Source organism: Sturnira hondurensis, unplaced genomic scaffold, assembly GCF_014824575.4.
Source record: "Sturnira hondurensis isolate 20B ecotype Veracruz unplaced genomic scaffold, ASM1482457v3 Scaffold0013931, whole genome shotgun sequence".
Taxonomy (NCBI): Eukaryota; Metazoa; Chordata; class Mammalia; order Chiroptera; family Phyllostomidae; genus Sturnira; species Sturnira hondurensis.
Genome location: NW_028086562.1, coordinates 3,173,642 through 3,196,819, shown reverse-complemented (window position 1 = coordinate 3,196,819; position 23,178 = coordinate 3,173,642). Strand labels below are relative to the sequence as shown.

The following is a 23,178-nucleotide window of genomic DNA, read 5'->3' as shown; positions in this document are numbered from 1 at the left end:
TGCTCTGCCCCCTTCCTAGACCTGGGACCCTCCGACCAGCATCACGCTCCCCGTTCACCCCACCGCCCCCTTCCTGGAGAGTTTACCTTCACTTACCTTCGTCAGGAGCCTCTTGCCTCTGACCCTGCTTCCCTCCCTCCTTCTCACCTGCCCCAGCTTTCCTCCACCACCCGTGCTCAGGCAGGGGTTGGGGGTCCGGACCTCCGTCCGCTGGGCCCCTCCTCCTCGGGTCCAGCCCTTGAAGCCCAAGCAGGCAGGTCAATACCGCGCTTGGGTGGGCGGCTGGTCATCACCCACTTTGGCAAGGCCCTGGAGTGGCGCATGGGGTTTCTGCTGTGATGGGGTGCTGGGTCCCCGTCATTCTGCAGCTACGTCGCTCCTGGTGGAACTGGGGACGGGGCAGGGGGGGGCCCTTCACAGGAGCCGGTGGCAGTGCAGCCACCAGACTTGGCCTCCCCGCTGTCCTGGGGCTGGGGGCTGGTTTATCCCCCTCAGCGGCTGGCCACCCTGATACTAAGTAACTCTCGGTCCGTGACAACTGGCTACTGTTTCCCGAGCGCGACCCAGATGGGCACCCTGCGGTGTGCACCTCAGGAGACAGGGGCTCAGAACGGGCAGCACAGCTGTGCAGGGTGCCGCGGTGGCAGCGGTGGGCGGTTTGCACAGAGGGGGAGAGGGAGCTGGGGGTTGTGCCGGGCAGCGCCGACCTGGGCAGGAGGCCACGGGACAGGACTGGCGCGCGCGGGACGCGACCGGCACGCTTGGGGAGCGAGGAGGCGAGGAGGTCCGTTATGGCGAGGTCGGCAGAGGGCGGGATGTGGACTGGGCCTTGATGCGTGTAGGTGTCAAGACGGGCGGGCAAGGGACTTCCGGGTCGCGGCGCAGTCGTACAGGTAGGAAGGCAGCCTGGGCAGGGGGGTGGCTCCCGGCTCGCCTCCGGGAGAGAGGGCCAGGTGGAGTGCGGGGGTCAAGAGTAAGGGTTTCGCCCTCTGCCCAGACCCCCTGTGTGCTCTTGGGCAGATGATGTGACTTCTCGGTGCAGTAAAAAGAGACGTAGGGAGTGTTCTCGAGCAGGAAGGGCCGCCAGCCCTCCAGGAGTTAGCGTTTCTTTGTTTCATTTGGCTGCCTATTCATTTCTCTACTGCAGAGCCGTCTGGGGCAGCCCCTGGCACGTCCTCAAGCTTCTGCTCAGCCAAGCGCCTCTCCCAGCAAGGACCCTCATAGCCCCTGTAGCCCCGAAGGTTTGTTGAACCCTTGCTTCTTTCTAGAAGGCTGTGACGCTTGCATGGGCTCTAAGCCAACTGTACGATTAAGGCAGAAACGGCCGGGAAACTTCCGAGTCCTCTAGACAGGGCCGACCCAGGTGCCGGAGGGGACTGCCCACCCTGGGCCGGTGGTGGGGGGAGGCCCTTTGCCTTCTGGAGTCTGGATCCCAGGGTAAGAGGCTGGAGCCCGGGGTAAGAGGCCAGCAGGATGGGTGGCAGCTGGGCTGGGGGGTCCTGGGGCCGCCCCACTCTGCCCCCATTCTGATGGGCTGTGCCCAGAAAGGAGAGAGGGCAGCTGAATCGGGCACCCCCAGCTGTTTTCAGATCTCCCCGCCCCAGGGTGGGGAGGCTATGTTTGTCTCTCGTGGCCTGTGCTGGCTGCCCCCCACCCCCGCCCGGTGCAGGGCCCAGCGAGTGGGCTGCCACCGGAGGGTGCTGGGCGGCCTCAGCCACAGGCCCCTGCCGGCCCTGCAGGCCCCAGTCTCTCCCCAGGACGTGCAGGGCACAGTTCTGGCCCAGGGGCCTGCCCATCCCCACCCGATTGGCCAGCGGCACAGAGGGCGGCCCAGCACTTCCCTGGGAGAAGGCAGGAAGGGTGGATCACGAGGGGCACTGTCCTGCATCCAGGAGGGAGGCCTGGCCCCACCCCATGGGCGAGAGCCACCGCCATTTTGGGGGCCGCAGAGTCCTCTCAGCAGCGAGGGCCCCCGGGAGGTGGCCCCGAGCCTCCCGATGGACATGGGCTGGGCACGGCCCAGGGAAGGTGGCTGCCCACCACGGTGGCCGTTCGACATGCCCACCCAGGTAGGGGACTTCTGGGCACTGTGGGCCCCTCGGGACAGGGCCACAGGGGTGATAGGAAGGCCCTGGGGTCCCCTCCTGTGGTGATACCATTTCCCTGCCACCTTGGCTTTGAGGCCACTGGGGTCTCACTGGAAGAAAGAAAAGTGAGCAGGACCTCTAGCCGGGGCACAGCGGTTGCTTGGCTCAGAAACCCTGACCGCTGGTGTGGGGGTTGCAGGGCCGGGTGGGGCCTCTGGGTCTCTTCTCCGCTGGCCCGACACACCCGGCCCTCCCCGAACGCTGGCGCCCCAGTGGCCAGGGTGGACAGGCGTGCATCTGCCCTCCGTGTCAGGGCTTGACCGGAGGTGTTGTCCCCATGGATGGGGTATCTCTTGGGAGCCCTGGGGAGGGACAGGCACGGGGACAAAGAAACAGAAAGCCCGGAAACCCTGCCTTGTGGGTCACACAGCCAAAGGGGTACCTGTGACAGGGGCAACACAGGGGCTTCCTAAGCCAGAGTCAGGGAGGAAGGAAGGACAGCAGCCCCCCTAGAGGAGGCTGTGGCCCCGCCTGGCCTAGAAGGACCAGGGTGGGGCAGGCGGAGGGGGCGGACCAGGGGTGAGGTGGTCCCCAGCTGAGGTACATGGGGACAGGGAAGGAAAACAGGGAGGAGGCATGTGGGGACAGGGCAGGAGAGCCACCGGAGAACAGGGGGCACATGGGGACAGGGCAGAGGTATAGTGAGGGGACATGTGGGGACAGGGCCGTGGTCCCAGGAGGTGCTGGCTCTGGCCGGGAGGCTGTGGGTGACAAGCTCGGAGGGTGGGGCAGAGCGGTGGAGGAAGGTCCTCAGGTCCTTCAAGGTCTCTGACCCACGGCCCGGAGCTGAGGGACCCAGGGGTTTGGGGGGACGAGCAGCGCGCCCTCCCCGAACAGGGGTGACCTTGGAAGGTGGATCTATCGGAAGCTGTTGGGCCGGGACTTCCTCTCAGACACCCTGAGTCACCGGGGAAGCAGTGGAGTGTGAATCCATGTGCAGGCTGGCGCCACGCCCCCCAGCCCTGCCTGAGCTCTCTGGGTCCTGGTGGCCACAGCGGCTGGGCAGGGAGGACCCTCTGGCTGCCAACCCCAGGACGCTCCCCAAGTGACAAACACGGGCTGGAAATTCCTTGAGTTGAAGTGGGTCGGAGGCCCCGCCCTGGGGACTTGGGGACAGACGGGGGCAGGGTTGGTGGCGCAGCGGCAGAAGCCACAGGACCTGTGAACAGTCTGCTGACCCCATGGAGTCTGGCCACCCCGGGCCGTCCCACCCTCACCAGAGCCCCAGAGGCCGGCTCCACCTCAGCTCCCGCACCCGCCTGCGGGCCTGGCCAGCAGGTGTGCCCCGCCCCTGAGCCAGCAGCTGGGGCGAGGCCAGGCTGTGTGGAATGTGGGGCTTGCCCTCCCCCCCCTCCCCCCACACAGGGGGGCCGCCGCCNGCCCCCCCCCCCCCCCCCCCCCCCCCGCTCTGGTGGGCAGCCGCAGGGCCGGAGCGTGGGGGCAGGGCGGGGCCCCGGGTCTGCGGTCTGCGGGGACATTCCCAGAGCTGGTGGCGGAGGCTGCTGGGAGCCAGGGCTGGGGAGGCATGGGCACGGGATTTTTTAGGCTGAGCGAGTACACGAGGCACGTGCTTTGTGGCCCCGAGATCCCCCTGTGCCGCCCCGGGCTCTCATTTGTAAAAAATGAAAGAGAAGTTTTCGTTGAGGTGAAAGTCACAAGGGATAAAAATCGGCCCTTCTCAGGCGATCAATTTGGTGACATTTAGCACGCTCATGATCACCCCCACCTCCCCGTGCCCCAGCCCCTGGCCGTCACCATCTGCCCCCTGTCCTTTCGGCTTTGCCCACTTGAGACATTTCTGATGGACGAAGGCACAGGACAAGGGGTCCTTGGCGTGTGGCTTCTCTCGCCGGGCGTCCCGTCTCTGAGAGCCGTCGACGGTGCAGCGTGTGCTGGCGCTTCCCTCCTTTTCTCGGGCGAGCAGCGTTCTGCCCCGTGCACCTGCCGGCCTTTGCTTCTCCCTGGTGCGCGCTGGGGCTGTTTCCTGTCCTTAGGAACAGTGTGACCAGGGTGGGATGTCGCCGTCCACTCAGGGTGTGACGCCGAGGGGCTGTCCTGACTAGCTGCTGCTCTCCCCAGAGGTCCAGCCCGGGCGAGGCGGGGTGGCCCAGCCTCACTGCCTCCCCAGTCCGCCCCACTCTGGATTCCCCGGGGCCCAGTCCCTGCCCCACACTCAGCCCCACCGGGTTGTGGACAGCCTGGGCCAGTGTGGGGAGACTGCCCAGCACAGGGGTGCCTGTGGGTGCCAGCCAGCCCCTCAGGAAAGCCTTCTGTGGGTCTGTTGGCTTGGGGGTCAGGCACGACTAAGTCAGTTTCCACTCTGAGAAAACCACGTGGCCGTTTCTGCACGCAGAGCCCTGCTGTGTGACCTGGTCAGGCTGCTCAACCTCTCTGAGCCTGCAGGGGAGTTGGTGTGTGGCCCGCCCTGTCTAGGCTGCTTGTCCTGGGCCTCCTCGATTAGCCACGCCTTATTAGTCCTTGAGCCTCCCTTCACCTGTGCCCACCGGGGCCACGTGGTGGCCCTCAGGGCTCGTGCCACCTGGCCAGGGACTGGACGCCCAGCACGTGGCGGCCCTGGGGGCAAGCCGCAGGACTCCCTTGGCGCCTGCCTGCATGGGGACAAAGTGACAGGTTGCGGGGGCTCTCTCCCTCTCCCGATGGCTCCGGGCAGGCCCAGGCCTGCCTGCTCGGGCACTGCCAGGCTGTAGCTGGACTGATTCCCACAGCCCTGCGCCAAGGACCAGGGCATGTCACCTTGGCCTGGGCAGGGGCAGCCGTTTCCTGCCCTCCCCCCACCCTCACTGCGGGGCAAGGGGCTCCAGCTGAGCCCGGCCTGGTGCCTGGTGGCAAAGGCAGCTCCAAGGTGGGATCAGGGTGCGGAAGATCCTGGAAGAGGCACTGGTGGGGACAAAGGCTAGCAGAGCCCTGGGTCAGGGGCCCCAACCCCCCAGGCATCTCCTAGGATGGGGGAGCCGCCAGGGGTTCTTGGCCTTGGTGGGCTTCTTTGTAGGCCCAGCGCTGTGTCCGTATCCGTGTCTTGGGGTGGCCCCCCTCAGAGGGGAAAGGCTGTCTGCAAAAGGGAACAGAAAGACCCCAACCCAGAGCTGGGCTCCCCCCCGTGTGCCCCCACACGCTGCCCCCCACATCCTGGGGCAGCAGGGCCCCCAGGCCTGGCTCCCGACCTGGGCTAAACCTGGAGGCAAGTTCACAGCTACAGTGACCACGTGCCTCCGAGTGCTGACGATGACCAGACCCCTCCCAGGCTGAGGGCCCTGTGGCAGCCCCACGGGGGAGGCTGCTGTCACCCCCACCTTGCGCGTGGCACTCTGAGAAGGCGTCCAGGGCACCCTGGCTGCATTGGAAGCTAGGCCTGTGCTCTGCAAGGCTGAGCTCCCGCCCACTTATCTGAACTGGGAGGCGGGCAGGTAGGGGGTGAGCGCAGGGCTTGCGTGGTGTCCTCAAGTGTCACTGGTGGCCCTGCCTGCCCGCCCCTGAGGATGCTGGGAGAGGAGCACACAGGTGTCTTCCCAAAGCACTCACTGTCCCCCTTTCTCCTCCCAGAGCCAGCCACTCTCGAGGCCGGGTGCGGGGATGATGTCCCGGCCCACCGCCGCCGATGAGGGGGCCACATTCGAGAACCTCTGGAGCTCTCTGTGAGTGTTTCCCAGAGCCCGCTCCGGCCGGCATGGGGGGGAGGAGGCGGCAGGAGGGGCAGCCGAGGCTGCTGAGCACGGACTGAGGACTTGCTGGGGGCAGGAGAGGGAGGCCCCTGCAGTGGGCGGGGGCTGGGCCTGGGCTCTGGGCTGGACACACTGGGGCTGACGACCCGGTCCCCTCCCCCAGGGAGCCCGACAGCACCTACTTTGACCTTCCCCAGTCGGGCCGAGGGAGGCATGAGGAGGCGGGCGGCACGGAGGACAGCATGGATGTCTTCCCCCTGCAGGGCATGGCCGCCTCGTCCGTCATGGTGAGTGGGGTGCCTCTGGGGAGGACTTGGGGGGGAGCAAACGTGGCCTGTCCAGACCTGGGGGCCCATGGAGCTGGGAGCGGGGTGTCGGCGCACAGCTGCCTCTGCATGCTTGCCGGCACATTCCAGTCGCAAAAGAGACAATGTACTGGTGCGAGGTCAGTCCAGGGGCGGGGGTGTGTTCAGGCACAGCTGGATCCAGGTGTCTGAGCAGCTGTGGGCCTTGCCCTGCCTTCCCCATGGTGGTTCTGCTCTAAGGCGGCCCCCTCCTGCACTGAGGGGTACAGGGTCCACCAGCACCCGCTCCAGAGGGGGCAGGACCCCCCCCCGGGCCCGTCATCCAGCAGGGCTGCCCCTCATTGGTCTGAACTTGGTCGTGTGCCCATCTCTGAGCACCCCTGTGTCTCTGGTGGGCCTGGGTCCCCGGGAACAAGTCGGAATGGAATGGTTCAGAGGGCACTGGGCCTGTCCCCCCTCCCTGAAGCCCCCCTCCAGAAATCGGAGCCTCCCCCCGCAACACACACCCTTCCGAGGCACCTTGGGCATCTGGGCTGCGGGGCTCCAGCCGCGTGGACGAGCCAGGGTGGAGCAAGGCTGGGGGGAGGAGGCAGGAGGGTCACACCATGGGGCTGGCAGAGGGGAGCCGCTGGGGCAGGCAAGCCCAGGCCAGGGGGCTCTGGTGGGCAGCGAACCCCCGTGACGTCCAGTCCTCTGAGGACCCTCAGACTAGCCCTGAGGCTTCTGACCTCCTGGCCCGGCCTCCGGCCCCTGCTCAGGGGCCATCGCAGTGGAAAGAGCTTGTCCCGATGGAGCGCCCGCTGTATGTCCATTTTGCAGGCGAAGAAACCGAGGCAGGTGCTAGGCGAGGACTGGCCTTGTTTGTCCCAGAGCGGGGAGGGAAGGGGGGAGTGGCGCCCCCTCCCTCGGGGACATTCTCTGTGCTGCCGACTGCTTCCCAGGGGCCAAGGGTCCTCACCCGCCCGCCCCTCCTGGGCACGGGCCTCCCGAGTGTTCCTGTCACTCTCGGCCTGTGGGTGGTGGTGCTGCCGGCCTGGGAGACACCCTGCGGACCTCTCCCCTTGCGGAGCCACGTTGGTGCTGGGCCCGCCCTTGGGGTCCTCTGATGATGCCACGGCCGGAAAACGTCAGCGAGCTCCAAGAACAGGGCTGTCACTCACGGCGCCTGGCGGGTTCAGGGTTCGCTCCGCACTGCTTTATCTGACTCGTCAGGCCTGGAGGGGGCAAGCAGGGCCACTCAAGCGGGCGGTCGTCTGGGTGACCCCAGGCATTGGGAAAGGGGACCCTGTGGGAGAGGCGGCCTGGCTGTCTACTTGGGCAGCTGGCCGTGTGTGTGTGTGGTTTGTAAAAAGATTTTATTTGTTTATTTTTAAAGAGAGGGGAGTGGAGGCAGAAGGAGAGGGAGAGAAATATTGATGTGTGGTTGCCTCTCGTGAGGCCCCCAGGGTTGTGGGGACCTGGCCCACAACCCAGGCGTGTGCCCTGAGTGGGAATCGAACTGTCTGTGACCCTTTGGTTCACAGGCTGGTGCTCGACCCACTGAGCCACACCAGCCAGGGCAGGCAGTGTGTTCGGGGGATGGATGTCTTTGCAAGATCACAGGCTTAAGGTTAGGCACTTACCTTACAATCAAAAAAGTCAGTTGTCAGCCACTCCCCCTGTGTCCCCTCTGTGGGACATGCTGCGGGACAGGAGCTGCCACGGAGGGGGGCCCCTGAGCGTGGCCTCCTGGGAGGTCTGTCACCAGAGCCCTGCAAGGCGCTCCCACCCAGCCACCTGGCTCACCACAGGGAGGGCAGATGGAGGTCACAGGGGGGTGACCCAGGGTCCAGAGGGGTCCTGCGTTGGGGGAGGCAGAGGAGCGGGGCGCTAGGACCCAGTGGGTGGGGTGCACTCCCCCCGCCCCCGGGGGCGGGGAAGCCGGGGGGAGGCCACACCTCCTCTCACCAGCCCTTGAGGGAGGAGGGTGGGGCTTCCACCTCTGGGAACAGCAGGGGAACACACCCACCAGGCAGCCACACTGCGTGCAGAGTCGGTCACAGAGGTGGGGGGAACCACGCTGCCCCTGCCCTGCCCATTGTAGGAACGTTGTGAGCTCACCACTCTCGGCCCCTTGGGTGGCCCCCCCACGCCAACTCAGAGACTCGCCCGGCGTGGGCCGCTGGCAGCAATGCCTCAGGGACTCTGCCTGCTGCACCCAGGGGCCTGGGAGGGGCTCGGGCAGGCACAGTCCAGGGGTGGGGACACTGGTCCTCTGGGGTGGTGCCTTCACTGGTCTAGGGGCCTTGGGTCAGCACCCTGCTCTGCTGGGAGCCGCAGGCTCCCTCCCGGCTCCAGAGCACTCAGGGTGCGGGCCGCAGGTGTTGGGCGAGGCTCCGCCCCGGCCTTCCAGTGGAGGCTGAGCTCAGGGCGTCCTTCTCTCCCTCCCCCCACTCCTCCAGAGTCCCCGCCGTCCCCGGGCTCCTTCCCGCCTCTCCTGGCGCCTTTCTCTGGTGACAGCTGGTGTGGGCAGGTGGGCCACTTAGGGGCAGGGCTGCAGCCAGCAGGGGCCGCCCACCACCCCTCCTCAGGTGCTAACGGCAAGCTGCTACTACGCAGGGCAGCAGATGAGGAGCTCAGAGACGCCTGCGGCCCCCCAGGGCAACCTTCCTGGCTGGGGAGGGGCCTTTCTGGGCCAGCCCCCAGGCAGGAGACAGGGGCGCAGAGGAACGGAAAGGTGTTCGTGCTCAAGGAGGGTCTGTGGTCCGAGGGAGGGCGGGGGTGGGGCTGGGGGCTGGTGTGGGCCCTGCTCTCCGCGGTCCGACCCAGGCACCTCCGCCGCCCCGGCAGTGAGCCCTTCGTTGGACAGGCCTTGCAGAAAGGGTCTCTGGGCTTCACGGAGCAGAGCCCCCGCCGGCCACCACACCACAGAGCCGCCTGTCTGTGGGTGGTCAAGAGGCTACTGTGAGTGTGGAGGAGGCGGCACACGGGGGATCCCCAGTGAGAAAGGAGGAAAGCCGTGGGTGACGGACGAGGGCAGTGGGAGGTGAGCTGGAGGAGCAGCTGGGAGGAGGCCAGTCCCTGGGAACAGCCCCGGCTCCCCCATCACCGTCCCCAGGGGGCCAGGAGAAATGCACAGGAGGTGGTGCTGCCCTGGTGGCGCTGGACACGTGTGCTTGGTGACCCTGGGGTCCCAGGTGGCCCAGGCTCACTGTGGGGACAGTGCTGGCACTCAGGCCCCAGGGACCCAGCACTGTCCCCTCCGCTGTGCAGGTGGCTGTGGCCCCTCTGCTCTCACCAGGGCTGCAGGGAGGAGGCCTTTCCGGCCTGACACCACCTCCCTCCCGGCAGCCGCCAGTCCAGAGCTCCGGTGCGGCCGGCTCACCCGGGGCCCAGCCTTGTCCCCTGTCCCTGGCAGGCTTGAGCCTCAGAGCCCAGGCAGAGGCCCAGGCCACCCCACGGGGCCCTGGCTCCTGGTCTGACTCCTCACGGTCCTGGTGTGTGAGTCAGCTGTTGCTGCGTAAGAAAGCGCCATATGAAAGCACCCATTGGTTGTCTCACAGCCTCGCTCATCAGAGACCCCGTCCTGGGTTCCCTCGGTGTCATCCAAGAGGACTACCGTCTCCTGCGAGGCTGGCTGACCTCTGCCAGGCTGGCTGATGGAGAGTTCAGTCCCCGGCGGCCGTGGAAAGGAGGTCCCTGTTTCCCGCTGCTGTGGGCTGAGGACCACCATTCTCCGCTACTAGAGGTCACCTGCCATCCCAGGCCATGAGGGCCCTTCACAGCCTGGCCGTTCCTCCCGTGAGGCCATTAGGGGGACGTCGCCTGGCCCCTTTGAGGGGCCCACCTGATTAGGGCAGGCCCACCAAGTTGACCGGCTTGTGGCCCAATCACAGGTGCTGTCCTCCCCTCATAGCCCCTGGCAGCAGGGGCGGGGCGAGCAGGGCCGGCAGCTGGGCAGAGTCCTGGAGGCCGCCCTGGGATCGACCCCTCCCCTGGGCCTCCCCTGGGCCCCCTGGGCCCCCGTGTCCACTCCTGGTGTCTTTCGCCCCGAACTCTTCTTCCTTAGGCTTCCTCCTTCTGCTGCTCTTGAAGGGAAGAGGGGCCGGGCGGGCTCCTTCCCAACCACATGCTCCTGGCAGGAGTGGCAGCAGCTCTCAGGGGCCCGGGAGTTTGCCCCGGATTGCGCATCGCCCTCCAGGGCGTGGGACTTGGACCCGGGGCCCTGCCCCCACTCTTGGACCTGGCTCCACGTCCCCCCTGCCCGTCTGCCCCGCCCCACCCCACAGGAAGCTCAGTGAAGGACAGGCCTGCCCCGGGTGGCATGAGGGGCCCCCGCCCTGGGCCTTGCCCTTGGAGCATCCGGGAGTCCCCACGTGCCTACCTGGGCCCCCACCCCACAGCCCTCCCTTTCCCTGGGGTGTCTGCAGAGACCTGTGTGCTGCGAGCCTACAGCAGTGGCCACTCAGAGTCACTGCAGCGATGGTGGGGCCAGTGCCTGGGGGACTCGTCCCATGCCCAGTTCTCTCTCCCGTCAGCCCAGACGGAGGAGCGGCCCCTCCCAGCTCCCGGGAAACGACAGGTGGTCAGGGACTTGGGGACAACAGGCCTGGGGACGAGGGTGTCCGTCTGTGTTTCTGGCAGCCCGCAGGCTTTGAAGCTCTTGTTGTGGGGTGGCGGGGAGTGGGCATCGAGGCTGAGGGCAGAAGTGGCTGTGCTTGGGGGCTTGGAAAGCTGAGGGTGGCCGTCCACCTCCCTGTCACTGCTGGTGCCTAATAGATGCCCTGGAGGACCCCGGCGAAGCCCCTGCACCAGGGGCAACCTTGTGCTGGAGACGGTTCATCACAGTGGAAACAGACTCTCCAGGAGGGGCGTGGCCGTGACCATCTTGAAGCCCCTGCTAGGCGGACCACCACAGTGGGACCCCCTGTCTGCGCTCAGGGTCTCATGGTCAGCTCACTGACTTGGGCCCCAGGGGTCCTCCTGCTGCACCACTTCCCTCTGTTTCAAAGCAACAGGAACGAGGCCAGCGGCAGCGGGCAGCCTGAAGTGCATAGGCTCTGGGTTCTCTTGCTCAGTCTGCTGCCCGGGTAGCGCCAGCCGCTCGCGCCTTCGCCAGGCTCCCTTGGGGTGCTGGGAGGGGCGCATGGTCTCCTCCAGTGTCTCTCCTCTGTGTTGGGCCTTCAGCGGTACCCCCGGCGCACCACCAGTTCCCTGGGTAGGCGGGAGATGGCTCCGCCCAGGGCGCCAGGGCCTTGGCACATGCCTTTACTTTGGGGGGGCCCGGCCTTGCCTCCTGAGGTTTCGGGGCCACGCTGGCCACCTTGCTCGGCATGGAGGCCGTGGCCCTCAGGGCCTCCCGTGGGTGGCGCCTCAGGGGGAGCGGGCGTGGCTTCCTNCTCCTCTGTGTTCGGCCTTCAGCGGTACCCCGGCGCACCACCAGTTCCCTGGGTAGGCGGGAGATGGCTCCGCCCAGGGCGCCAGGGCCTTGGCACATGCCTTTACTTTGGGGGGGCCGGCCTCGCCTCCTGAGGTTTCGGGGCCACGCTGGCCACCTTGCTCGACATGGAGGCCGTGGCCCTCAGGGCCTCCCGTGGGTGGCGCCTCAGGGGGAGCGGGCGTGGCTTCCTTACGGAGCTGGCCCCCGCCCGGCCGGCGCCCCCTCCGGGCCGCCTCCGTGGTGCGGTCCAGTGTGGCAGTGGGCAAGCCGGGGCCTGCCTGGGCCCTGATGAATAGTCATGAGGAGCGGGGGTGGGCGCTCGTTTTGTTGTTGGATGCAGCGAGTTGACAGGACTCGGGGAGCGGAGAGAGGGAGGATGCCCACGCACTGCCCGCCGGCCCCGCACCCTGGGCTCCTGCCCCCCTAGCCTCGGAGCCTCTGTGCCAGGCCCGGCCCACCAGGCGACCGCCACTCTGCCCCTGGCCCGCCGGCCGCCCAGACCCATGCCTCGTCCAGCCGCACGCCAGCCCCCCCGCGCGTGTGGTCCCCCTGGCGCCCACCATGCTCTACGTCAGTGACTCTGTGCAGCAGCAGCTGGTCACGGTAGGTGCGCCGCCCTTACCCCACAGCTCTGCACGGAGACCTCGTCTCCATCCTTCTCAGGGGGCTTCCACCACGGTGGAGGGCTCAGCGGGGCATTCTCCTGCTGTAGCTCTGGTTGGGCACCTGCTGAGGGCTGGGGCGCCGCCCTCCAGGGTGTGCAGAGGCTGGCAGGAGGCACTGAGGGGCAGGGCAGGTGCTGGGCGTGGAGGCAGATGCCTGCCCTTCCTGCGGTGCCCTGGGGCCCGGGGCCCCACAGGCTGAGCAGGACCAGCCTCTGGGGAGAGGAGGGGTCTGGTCGGAGCCCGGCAGCCCGGCAGCCGCTTCTTGGCGTAGTTTCCAGCCCTGCTCGGCTTGGTGTGGGAGCCCTGTCCCAGGCTTAGGGTCCAAGAGCTGCCCTGCCTGGCCATCCCCTGGAGCCCTGGAGCTCATCTTCTCCTTGGGGCTTGGGCCAGAGGCGGCCACGCCTATCCCCAGCCACGGGCATCCTCACCAGGGAATCTGCTCATTTAATCGCCGAGGCAGGAGGGCACCTCTCTGGCCGAGGGCTGGCGAGGTGGAGGTCCAAGCTCCGGGTCGAGGACCTGCAGCCAGCTGGCCTCTCGGAGGAACAGCCGGCCCGACAGAGGAAAGGGAAGGGACTGCAGCTAGCAGGTGGCCCCTGGGGCCCGATGTGGCTGGAGCCCTGGGGACCTGAGCCCATTTCTAGACCTGTCGGGTCCCCAGGGCCAGGCAGGCACCTGGCTGCTAACTGAGCAGGTGGAGGGCGGGGATCAGCTTAACCGGGGCAGTTTCCCCGCCAGGGAGGCAGACAGAGGGGGGCCATTCGCACCAAGGCCCTGGGGACACGGGATTCTCTGGGGTAACCTTCCCCCTGCACACAGTGAAGTGGGCGTCACAGTGTGAGCCAGGCCAGGCTGCCCAGGCGGCCTCGAGGTGCCTCTTGGGGCCGGAGTGGGAGGTAGGAACCGGGGCTCTGGGCCTTGGCGCATCACCTCCTGCGGGAGCCGCGGGTGGCAGAACGCCGCTGGAGTCCACCCTGCCACCGCCGCCTGTGCTGGGGACGCGCGATGGCGTGAGGCTGCCCTGTAGGGCAGCTTCAGCTTTGCTGTGCTCATTCATTCCCCCTGCAAGTGTCTGGGGAACCCTGGGTGGGGGCGGGGGTGTGTGGGTGGGGGGGGGCCTGGGCCAGGCTGGACTGAGGGGCTCAGATACCCTCCTGTCCTGTTTCTGTCCCAGAGTGCGGACCTGTCCCAGAGAGGCAGTGGCATGGGCCCCCAACACCTTAAGCCCCAAATAGAGAAGCAGGTTGGACTTGAGATAATTGTCTGTCCCCCTTGCTGCCTTGGAGAGCCCGTGGGGCCGGCTGACGGGAAGGCAGCGCGGAGCTGCAAGGTGCTTGCCCCGCGTTCGTGTCCGCTTGTGCTGGAGCAGCCCAGGGGAGGCGGGGGGCACAGTGCTTTGCTCCCGTGCAGCGCCCTCCGCGGGCCACCCTCTGCGCCCAGACAGGGCTTACAGGGCTCCCGGTAGGAAAGCCGGGGACTATTTCCCCGAGCGCCTGCTGCATCCAGAGCCTCCAGAGGGAGGAGGGCCAGGATTTACGGTTAGGAGCCCTCTGCTGCAGTGCTGAGAGCTGGCCACGAGGGGGCAGGGCGGAGGCCGGGAGCCACACCCCGGACCTGATGGGAGCAGAGGCTCCGAGAGCCGTCATCGTTGTACTGGGTGCTTTGCCGGGGGCTGGGTGTGAGGGTGAGGGACTGCAGCCTGTAGGTGGCCCCTGGGGCCCAGTGTGGCTTGCGTCCTGGGGACCTGAGCTCATTTCCTGAGGGTGAGGGTGACCGAGGTTTTGACCTAAGTGGTTGGGTGAAGGGAGTTGACATTTATTCAGATGGGTCCCTGCAGGGGGAGTGTCCGTCGTTTTGAAAAGTGAGCGTTCAGGGTCAGCCGTCACAGGGGTGGTGAAGCACTGCGGGCAGGGAGGAAGGGGGAGGGGAGGTCCGGAGCTGCCGCCGGCACAGCAAAGTGGGCAGGGGGTGGGCTGCGGTCAGAGCAAGGAGGGGGTTTGGAGGTGACGCGCAGATTGAGGGTGGAGAGGGGTTGGAAAACATCGGGGTTTCTTGTCTTGAGCCTTGTAGGGAGGGGAGGAGTCGGGGCCCCACTGGCTGGGCAGCAGGGGTGTGCGGGGCAGGAGGGCTGGGTGGAGGAGACCAGGGGGGAGTCCTGGCATGCATGGGTGCTGTTTACTGCCTGATCTGGGGGTGGGGGCTGCTCAGAGAGAGACCAGAGGAGAGCAGCAGGCCTGGGTCCCGCGGGGGCTCCCCAAGCAGAGGGAGACATGCTGAGAGACCAGGAGAGGGGCAGGCGGGGCTGCCTGGGGAGGGCGGGGGTGGGGCAGGGGATGGGGAAGGGCTGGCTGGGAGGGCGCTGCTGAGAGGTGGGGCACGTGGAGGACAGAAAAGGCACGGGGCCCTTGGGACCCTGCAGGAGTCCAAGGACAGGACTGGACANGGCTGGGTGGAGGAGACCAGGGGGGAGTCCGGCATGCATGGGTGCTGTTTACTGCCTGATCTGGGGGTGGGGGCTGCTCAGAGAGAGACCAGAGGAGAGCAGCAGGCCTGGGTCCCGCGGGGGCTCCCCGAGCAGAGGGAGACATGCTGAGAGACCAGGAGAGGGGCAGGCGGGGCTGCCTGGGGAGGGCGGGGGTGGGGCAGGGGATGGGGAAGGGCTGGCTGGGAGGGCGCTGCTGAGAGGTGGGACACGTGGAGGACAGAAAAGGCACGGGGCCCTTGGGACCCTGCAGGAGTCCAAGGACAGGACTGGACAGCGCTGGGCTGGGGATGACCCAGGGGTGCTGGGCTGAGGAGTGGACACAGGCACAGGGCATCCTGTCCCCACCCTTGTGCCACGGGGGCCAGCCCCAGGGGGCCTTGCAGGAGCCGTGCCTCCCCCTCAGCTGCCCTGGCCTGCTCCAGTGGGGCGGGGTTGACCCTCTGCCAGGGTCCTGCGCAGACCCTGCCCCTCAGCCCTCTCCCTCTGACCACAGGCCCTCCAGCCTGGAGCCTTCACAGGCACCCATGGTGGTGGCATGTCTCCCCTAGGGTGGGTGTCTGCTGCCGTCCTGAAAGCCCACTGCCCTGGGTGCCCGTTGCCTTGTCTTCAACCAGATCTGAAGCCCCTGCCCCGCCCCCTGGAGACTGCTGGCTTGTGGTCTTGGAGAGATGCGCAGGGAGGCTTGGGCTTCATCTGCCAGGTGGGAGGGCTGGCAGGGGCAGCCTGTCTGTCCACCCCAGAGCCCCGAATTGGGGAGAAAATGAGCAAAGCAGGGACTCAGGGCCCGTTAAGTGCAGGGCCACCCCTCCAGCTCCTGCCCTCGCTGCTTCCGCCCACAGGTCCCGCCCCTGGCTCTCTGAGCTGCTCTTTGGGTCCCGGCTCCGTGGTCCCCTTCGCAGAGGGCCATCAGCAGTGGCTGCCAGTGACGCCCGCCTCCCCCTCACCCGCCCTATATCCACTGGTCAGCATCCAAAGCCTCCCTCCAGCCGCCCACTCTCACTGTCGCCCAGAGAGCAGGGCACCACCCAGACCGCCAGACCCCTCGGTGTCCCAAGTCGCATCGGCAGGATGGACAGGCTGATGGACGAGGGAAGGATGGACAGATGAAGGACGTCAGGGTGACGCCCGGGTTGCACGTAGGGATGGAAAGGCTGGCTGCGCATGAGCAGTGCTCATGGGGAGTGGGAGTCGGCACCCGCGCCCCGCGGTGCTCTGCAAGCCGGGCCCTCTCCCACGGCCCGACCCGGAGCGCCTGCCTTCATTCCTCTGCGCCGAGAGGCAGGCTCTGGCCTGGGCCCTTTTCCCGGTGGCTCAGGAACAGCTGTGCATCCCCCGGCCACGGGTACCCCCAGGAGGCTCCACCCGGACCCTGGATGCCCTGGGGCCTCGCGTCTCAGCAGCGCCACCTGTAGGCACAGGTGGGCAGAGCAGCTGCCGTCTGGCTGTTCCTGCCCTGCAGGCGCACGACTGGGGGGGCCCGGGCTTCTGGGGGCGCGTCTCTCCGGGGTGCGGTGTGGAAAGTTCCACATGGTCCTGGCATGGGCTTGGGCGAGGCCTGCCTCAGCCTCGGGTGGGAGGGGAGAGCGTGTGCGCACACTCTCCGGCGGAGCGGGAGTCTTTCCCCGGCACATGTAGGGTCTTGTCAGCATTTCCATCCGTTTAATCACAGGCTCGGAGACGTTGTGGGGACACCCGCGGACGGAGGTCTCGCTCCGAGCGGGACGGGTTAGCTCCCAGCCGAAGCCAGACGGCGTGTCAGTCACTTGCCTCTGGGTGAGGCCGGACCCAAGCCCAGGCATGCCTGCGGGAGGGGATCTGGGAGTTCGAAGTCATGCTCTCCGTCTGGAAAGCGTCTGGTCTCAGTGTTCTCCTGGGCACATGGGGGGCTGGGGGTCAGGCAGACACACGGGGGAGACCCTGGCTGACCCTCCCCGAGAGGCGCCAGGAGGACCCCTCAAGATCAGACCCTGGTTTCCGCCACACAACATGCAATGCCCGACAAGGGGATGCGACAGGCGTGTGTCTGCGCCACTCAGAGCTCCTGCCCGAGCACGGGGAGTGGGTGACGGGGAACACCTGGGGTCCATGCTGGGAGTGGGGGGTGCTGGGCTGGGGCCTCACCCCAGGAGTCCCCACCTGAGCACCTAGCAGGAGGAGGGGAAGTCTGTGGAGGGGCATCTTGGCTTCCAGGGCACCCTCTGTGCCAGGCGCCATGGAGGCCCTTGCCCTCAGCGCCCCCATTCAGATCCACACTCTGATCCCGAGCGGAAGCAATGGCCGAAGCTGTTCACCCTGGTTCCCACAGAGAAGGGGACCACATGGCCAGGCCGCAGTGGAGCGGGGGCTCGAACACCCATCTTCTGGCCTGCGCCTTGCAGCATGGGCTCGGCCCCAGCCCCCAGCCCAGCCCAGAGGGGCCAGTCAGGTCTGGCTGCTGGAGGAGGCTTCCCAGCTCTAGCGGGGCCTGGAGGGAGGCCGGGGGTCGAGTCCAGTGGAGGGAGTGAGAAGGGGCCAGGGTGGCAAGGCCAGGCAGCAAGGGACATGTGGAGAGCCGAGCTGGGGGAGGCCTCGGCTGGGTCTGCAGTGGCGGCCCAGGTGCGGAGAGCACAGAGGCTGGCCTAGGACGGGAGCCAAGAAGACTGTCTGTGGAGACTGTCCCTCGGGGCTGTAATGGGGGCGCATCGGCAAGGCCCTCAAGCAGCACTGGACACACATAGATGCTGCAAGCTGGTGGAGCAGGGGACAGGGCAGACGGGTCTGCAGGGGGCCTGGCGCCAGGACCCAAGGGGGTTAGGAGGGACGGAGAGAGGGGAGGAGCCTGTGGCAGCTGGTGGGTCCCTGGGAGGGTCAGGGTGGGTTTTGCCTGGGGCCGCGTTTGGGCCTCTTTGGCTTGGCTTTGGGTGCCCTCGGTCTACTCTGCAGCTTTGTCAGGGGTCTCTGAAAGGGTGGAGTGCTGGGTCCTGGGGGTCCCGTGTGCTCCTCTGAGCCTGGCTGAGGTCACAAAGCGAGAGGGGACTGGCAGGAGCCCAGGCGGGTGTCCCCTGCTGGGTCACAGGACCTGGATGAAAAGAAACCTGCTTGCCAGGACCTCGTACCTCTGACCTTAGAGATGCCTGAGCCAAATGGTGCCCAGACTCCGGGCTGGGGGCCACTTTCTCTCTCCTCACGTGGGCATGCGTCTCCCCTTCCCCGAAGGATGGAATCCCAGAATCCCAGGCCTTGTCCTAGGTCCCTGGCCACGCCGGTTGCCCGCCACCTGCCCTGGCCATGGGACAGGATCCTTGCTGCTCATTTGAGTCGGTTTCTCACATCCGTCCCGACTGAGGCCCTTTCTCCTGTCTGGGTGTGTGAGGGAGAGTGCATGCCGCCACCAGCCAGCATCAGGAAGACCCACAGAGGGCTTGTGGCCCCCCAAAAGGCCAAGGTGCCCCAGAGGTCAAGGTCTCGTGGAGTCAAAGCCCGAGAACCCGCTCGGAGGGGTTCCCCAGGGCCCTTGGCTGGGGCAGGTGTGTGGCAGGTTTGACACACTAACCACGTGCAAGAACAGTACGAATACTGTGGGTGTCGAATGCAAATGAGAGCAGGGTGAGTGAGCTGGCCACCCCCCCCCACAAAGGGGGAACCAGAGCCCGCCTGTTTCCTCGATAGCCGGCTCTGACGTGGCTCCTGGCGGTGGCCACACGGCCCTCGCCCTCCTGGGGTGGGGCGGGGAGGGAAGGGGGGGCCGGCAGCAGGCGGGACAGACAGGCTCTGCCGGGGTGTGCTCCCGCTGCCCTCAGCTCTTGAGCGGAGTAACTCCCGGACCCTCACAGAAGCCCCTGCAGGGGCAGGAGCCCACGGGGTTTGGTGTGACAGTCGTCACTTAGAGAGGCGGGGGCGGCAGCCCAGGGACATGGAGACAGGTGGAGGGAGCCTGAAGGCTTCTGGGAGGAGGTGAGTAAGGACCAGCATGAGCCAGAGCCCCGGGGAACAGACCTGTAGTGCCCAAGGGAGGCAGGAAATGGGGGCTGGGGGGCAGCTCTCACTGCCCAAAGGTGCAGAACGTCTGTGTCCTTGAGGCAGGGACATGCTGGTGTCTGAGCCCCGTGTTCCCTGGCTGCCCCTGCTCTGTCCCCTCAAGTTCCCTCCACTGGGTGAGCAGGCCCGAAACTGTGCCTCTGGGGACATAACCAGGTCAAGTTAAATTTCATTGACAAGTGTTCCTGTGACTGCCACACCCGGCCCCAACCGAAGGCCCCTGGGCCAGTCCCTGAGCAGGTGGCCTGGGAGGTTTGACCCAAAGGACCTTGACCTTTGTGGGCAGCTTGACCTGCTCAGGCCTCGTGGCAAAACAGGTTCTGGAGTGCAGCCCCGAACAGACGTGGCTCACTCAGAGCCTGGCTTCACTTTCTCAGTCTGTGTCTTCGGAGCGAGGGCTGTGGCTGTGCAGGCGGGGACGCAGGTGATCTGGAGGGAGCTGGTGCACAGATGTCAAACAATGAATCTTCCACCTACACCCCCAAATCACTTGAGATGGTCTGCAGATTTTAAGGAGCTGAACTCATAGAGGGTCAGGCAGCTCACGGTGGGAGGGCCAGCCTAGGGGGCAGGAAGGCTGCTTCCTGAGAGCTCACTGGTGGCGAGGATGGGGCAGGAGAGGGGGCGGGGGTGCCCCACCCTCACAGGGAGGTGGCCTGACCCCGGGGTGCCCAGAGCAGGCGTGGGCATGGTGGGTCCTCATGACTTTCAGGGTCTATTTGAGTTTTGGGGTATACTTGAGTTTTGGAGTGTTTCCTTCAGCCCCGAGTTTCTGAGTGTCCAGTGAGATACTGGCTGCAACATGACAGGTGGGAAGTGACTGTCCCAGGGCCCTTGGCCTCTGCTCTCCTACCCCTGTGCTCTGCTCGCTGCTCGGCGGCTGTCCTCTGCATGCCTGCCCGGGGGCCAGGTCTCCTACCTGCTTCTCTCCGAGGAGACTCTGGCCCGGCCTCAGATTCCTCACCTGCGCCCCTCGTCGAGTTGGGCTTTTGTGCGATGAGGCGAGACGCGTCCGTCGTGCAAGGTGGGTTTCCTGGATCCAGGGGGTCTCCAGGGCAAGGGGCCCTCCTCCTGATGAAAAGTCCCAGATTACAGTGTTTCTGGGCCCTCTTGTCCCCACAGGAGACCCCAAATGCAAGGCACAGCTGCAGGGTTGGCGTGGGATGGGAGCCGGGATGGATCCCCAGGGTGGCACCCTTGGTCCTCCCCCACAGCCCCTGCTGCTCCTGGGGCAGCGTCCTCGGCAGAGGCCAGCTCCCTCGCTTCCTGGAGGGGGGATGCCCAGACACCCCTGTGGGGGCCGGCCTCTGCCCACGGGCTGCACCCAGCAGCCTCCTCCCTCCAGCCCCATCCTTCGTGCATCCAGCCCTGTGTGTGAACACGTGCGTGCACGCTGCTCTGGGGAGACAGCGGTGAGTGCCCTTGGCTGACAGGCAGCAGATATGGCTGCCCTGTGAATCGGCTGAGGAGCGCTGACCCGGGGCACAGGCCTGGGTGCCCTGAGCATAAGCTCGGTGCACAGGCTGCCCACACGGGGGGCGGTTCTGACCCTCTTTGCCTCCACCTGGTGTCACTCTTCCAGCCCGCAGGGGCCACCGGGTGCAGGTGTGGGGAGGAGCGGTTGGGTGGGACGCCTTGTGGGGGCTGCCTGGCCCTGGTCCTGGTGGGAGCGGGGGGGAGTCAGGGGCATCGTCCTGCTCTTGGCAGGACCTGTCGGCCCGGCCCCTCCCAGGGCTGCTGCCCACCCCCCACCTGGCCTCAGAGGCAGGCCTGGTGCAAGTCCGCTCCCTGGACCCTGCTGGGGAGGCCACCCGCTGGCTTCCTCACCCCGACCGCTCCAGGCCCTCCTCGGGTCGGGCGCAGGAGCCCTGCACGCACATGCAGGCACACGTGGGCGCCGCGGGCCGGGCGTGTCCTAATTAGCCCGCTCTCTGAGGAGTTCTTACCGAAAACAAAACAAACCGAAAAAGTCCTGGTTTTGCCTGGCTCCCTGCCTGCTGCCAAGTGGGTATTGCCCGGGGCTTCTGGGGCTCCTGGCTCTGCAGGACCCCCCACCCCACCCAGGGCTCTCCTGTGGCCCTGCCGAGCCTCTGCCCTAGGTCCGGCCCAGCTTCAGTCTGCGGTCCAGTCAGGGCGGGCGCATCAAAGCCCCCAGCCGCCAGGGAGGAAGTGTGGGGAGCTCCCTGTGGGCAGGGGTGGACTGGATAGGCCTCCACGCTCCCCAATCGGTGGGCCCCCCACTGGGCTGGAGCCCCGGCCACACAGACAGGACAGGGATCTGTGCCACCTCCTGGGAAGCAGGACCCACAGAGGGAGCGGTGTCCCCCCTGGACGGTACCTCCTCAGGGTGCCGGTGCCAGGCTCGATTCTGGGCACCGGGACCGCAAAGCACTACAGTGGAGCCCTCCACGGGGAGGGGCTGCAGGGCTGCTGTCGGGGGCACTGTGCACGGTGCTTTGGGCTGTCTCACCAGGCCTGCCAGCTGGGGGGAGCCGCTGCCTCCCACTTCGGGGGCCGCTGGGCGTAGGGATCCCATCCGCCTCTCGGTACAGTGACTAATTCCCTGGCACCCACCTCGGATGGTAAAGAATGTGGACAAGTTAAAATCTGAACAGCGCTGTTGCGAGGCTGCCTCCCGGCTTCTTCTGAACAGAGTGGTGGGGGCCGGGCGGGGGCGGACAGACGTGGAGCCCCCCACTGGGCTATCCCGCATTGGGGGTGCATCCGAGGTCAGGATGCCCAAAGACTACCCGAAGCTCTCTGGCAGCCCAGGACCTCACCCAGCAGGGGCTGGGCTGTCAGCGGGAAGTCAGACTCCAGGGGGAGGTGGTGGGCAGGCTGGGACCCCCACCTTCCCCACCCCAGCACCCGCCAGGCTCTCAGGCCTGTTGGGGTGGGGGCAGGGCCAGCACACAGCTGGTCCTCGGCCCTGGGGGACCTCATGGGGGCGAGCTGTCCTGCGCGCTCACACTCACCTTCACCGTTCACTCAGTCCTTCCTCCGCCGGCTGGACCACTGGCTCGGCAGGCCCCTCACACAGGCACGCAGTAGGGAGTAAGGCATGTTGTGAACCCTCCTACAGGGCACAAACCACGGCGACAATGCGGGGGCTGCCATCCACGCTGGCCTGCGGACACCGGGACCCGGCCCAGCCTGCCCGGGGGAGACGGAGTCGGAGCCTCGTGGCTGGGTTTGCATGTTCTGTAGCCACATTGAAAAGGGGGGAAAGAAACAGGTGGAAAGAATTGACCTGATCTATTCCGAACCACGCTCGTTTCAGTACGTAACCGGCATGAAATGGTGAACAGGAGCCTGTATTTTACGTTCGTTTTGTGGACCAAGGCCCTGGAATCGGGGCGCCCCCACCCCCACCATAGCTCCATTCACACTGGCCCCGTTTAACATGTCTGTGTGGCCGGCCTGCGGCTGCCAGATGGGATGGTCCCAGTGTGGGGACGGTCCCAGTGTGGGGACAGTCAGTGCCAGCAGCGTTCTCGTGGGGCCCGCAGTCCCGCCAGGCAGACAGAAACCGCAGGGCCAAAGAAGCAGGGGGCTCCCCACCCGGGGCTGGGGGACATGGGGCCCCGCCTGCATCTTCTGGGAGGGGTGTGTGGTCCCTGTCACAGTGGCCAGGCTGGGACAGGGAGGACCATCCTCTGCTCCGTGGAAAACGGCTTCATTGAGTCGTTGGTTTTGCGTCTCGCACACAATTTGCCCATTTCACGCACAGACTCCGGGGTTTTCAGTCTGTTCCCGGATCTGTGTGCCCAGCCTGGTGTCCGTTTCAGAGCATCTCAGCACCCCCAAAGGAAACCCTGCACCCCTTGGCCGTCAGCCGCAGCCCCCAGCCCACAGCCACCTGCCGTCTGTGCCTGGCTCTGCGGACCTGCCCTCCCAGGCCCCAGGGGCCCGAGCAGTGCCCGAGCTATGGTCGGCTTCCCCCTCTGGACAGCGTCCGCGGGTCCCCAGACCTCAGCCTGCGCTGGTTATTTGTTTTGTTTTCATGGTGAGGGAAGGATGTTCCATCAAAACCCGCCGTACTTTGCCCCTTCGCCCCTTGGTGTGTGCTCCGCCCGGTTCTACAGGCCAAGGCACAGGAAGGCAGGAGGGCTGTGAGGGGGTCCGCCAGAGTGAGGGCCCCTGTTCCCACTGGTGGACGGGTCCCTGGGTTTACGGCACCGAGATCCATGCTGGGAGGCAGTGGGCCATCCCGGGAGCTGGGTCCTTGGAGGGAAGCCCCTGCCTGGGCTCCAGGAGGCACGGGGGGGTCGTGGCCTTGGGAGCAACCGGTCACCTGGCACCTGCCTCCCCCTCTGCACCCCCCGTTTCCTTTGGGCTGGGAGTGCTCTGGCGGACCATTGTCCCCACTGAAAAACTCCCTCCCCAGGCCAGGTGTGGGTGTGGGCTCTGAGGACCTTGTCAGGGACACGCGGGGATGTGTGCCCTCGGTGGGCTGAGGT

General features: G+C 66.6%; 1 protein-coding gene across 2 annotated transcripts in view; it reads left to right on the top strand.

The window, feature by feature from the left end:
• Positions 1–23,178, top strand: part of TP73 (tumor protein p73) — a 44,767-nt gene that overhangs the window by 2,830 nt on the left and 18,759 nt on the right. Inside the window, exons 2-3 of one of the 2 annotated variants that reach the window (XM_037062110.1) lie at positions 5,709–5,800; positions 5,991–6,114. In XM_037062110.1, the coding sequence (XP_036918005.1) occupies positions 5,739–5,800; positions 5,991–6,114 (186 nt within the window). In that variant the 5' untranslated portion in view covers positions 5,709–5,738. Of the gene's footprint in view, positions 1–5,708; positions 5,801–5,990; positions 6,115–11,935; positions 12,155–23,178 lie in introns of those variants that run through there. The other variant, XM_037062111.1, reaches the window with a different exon arrangement.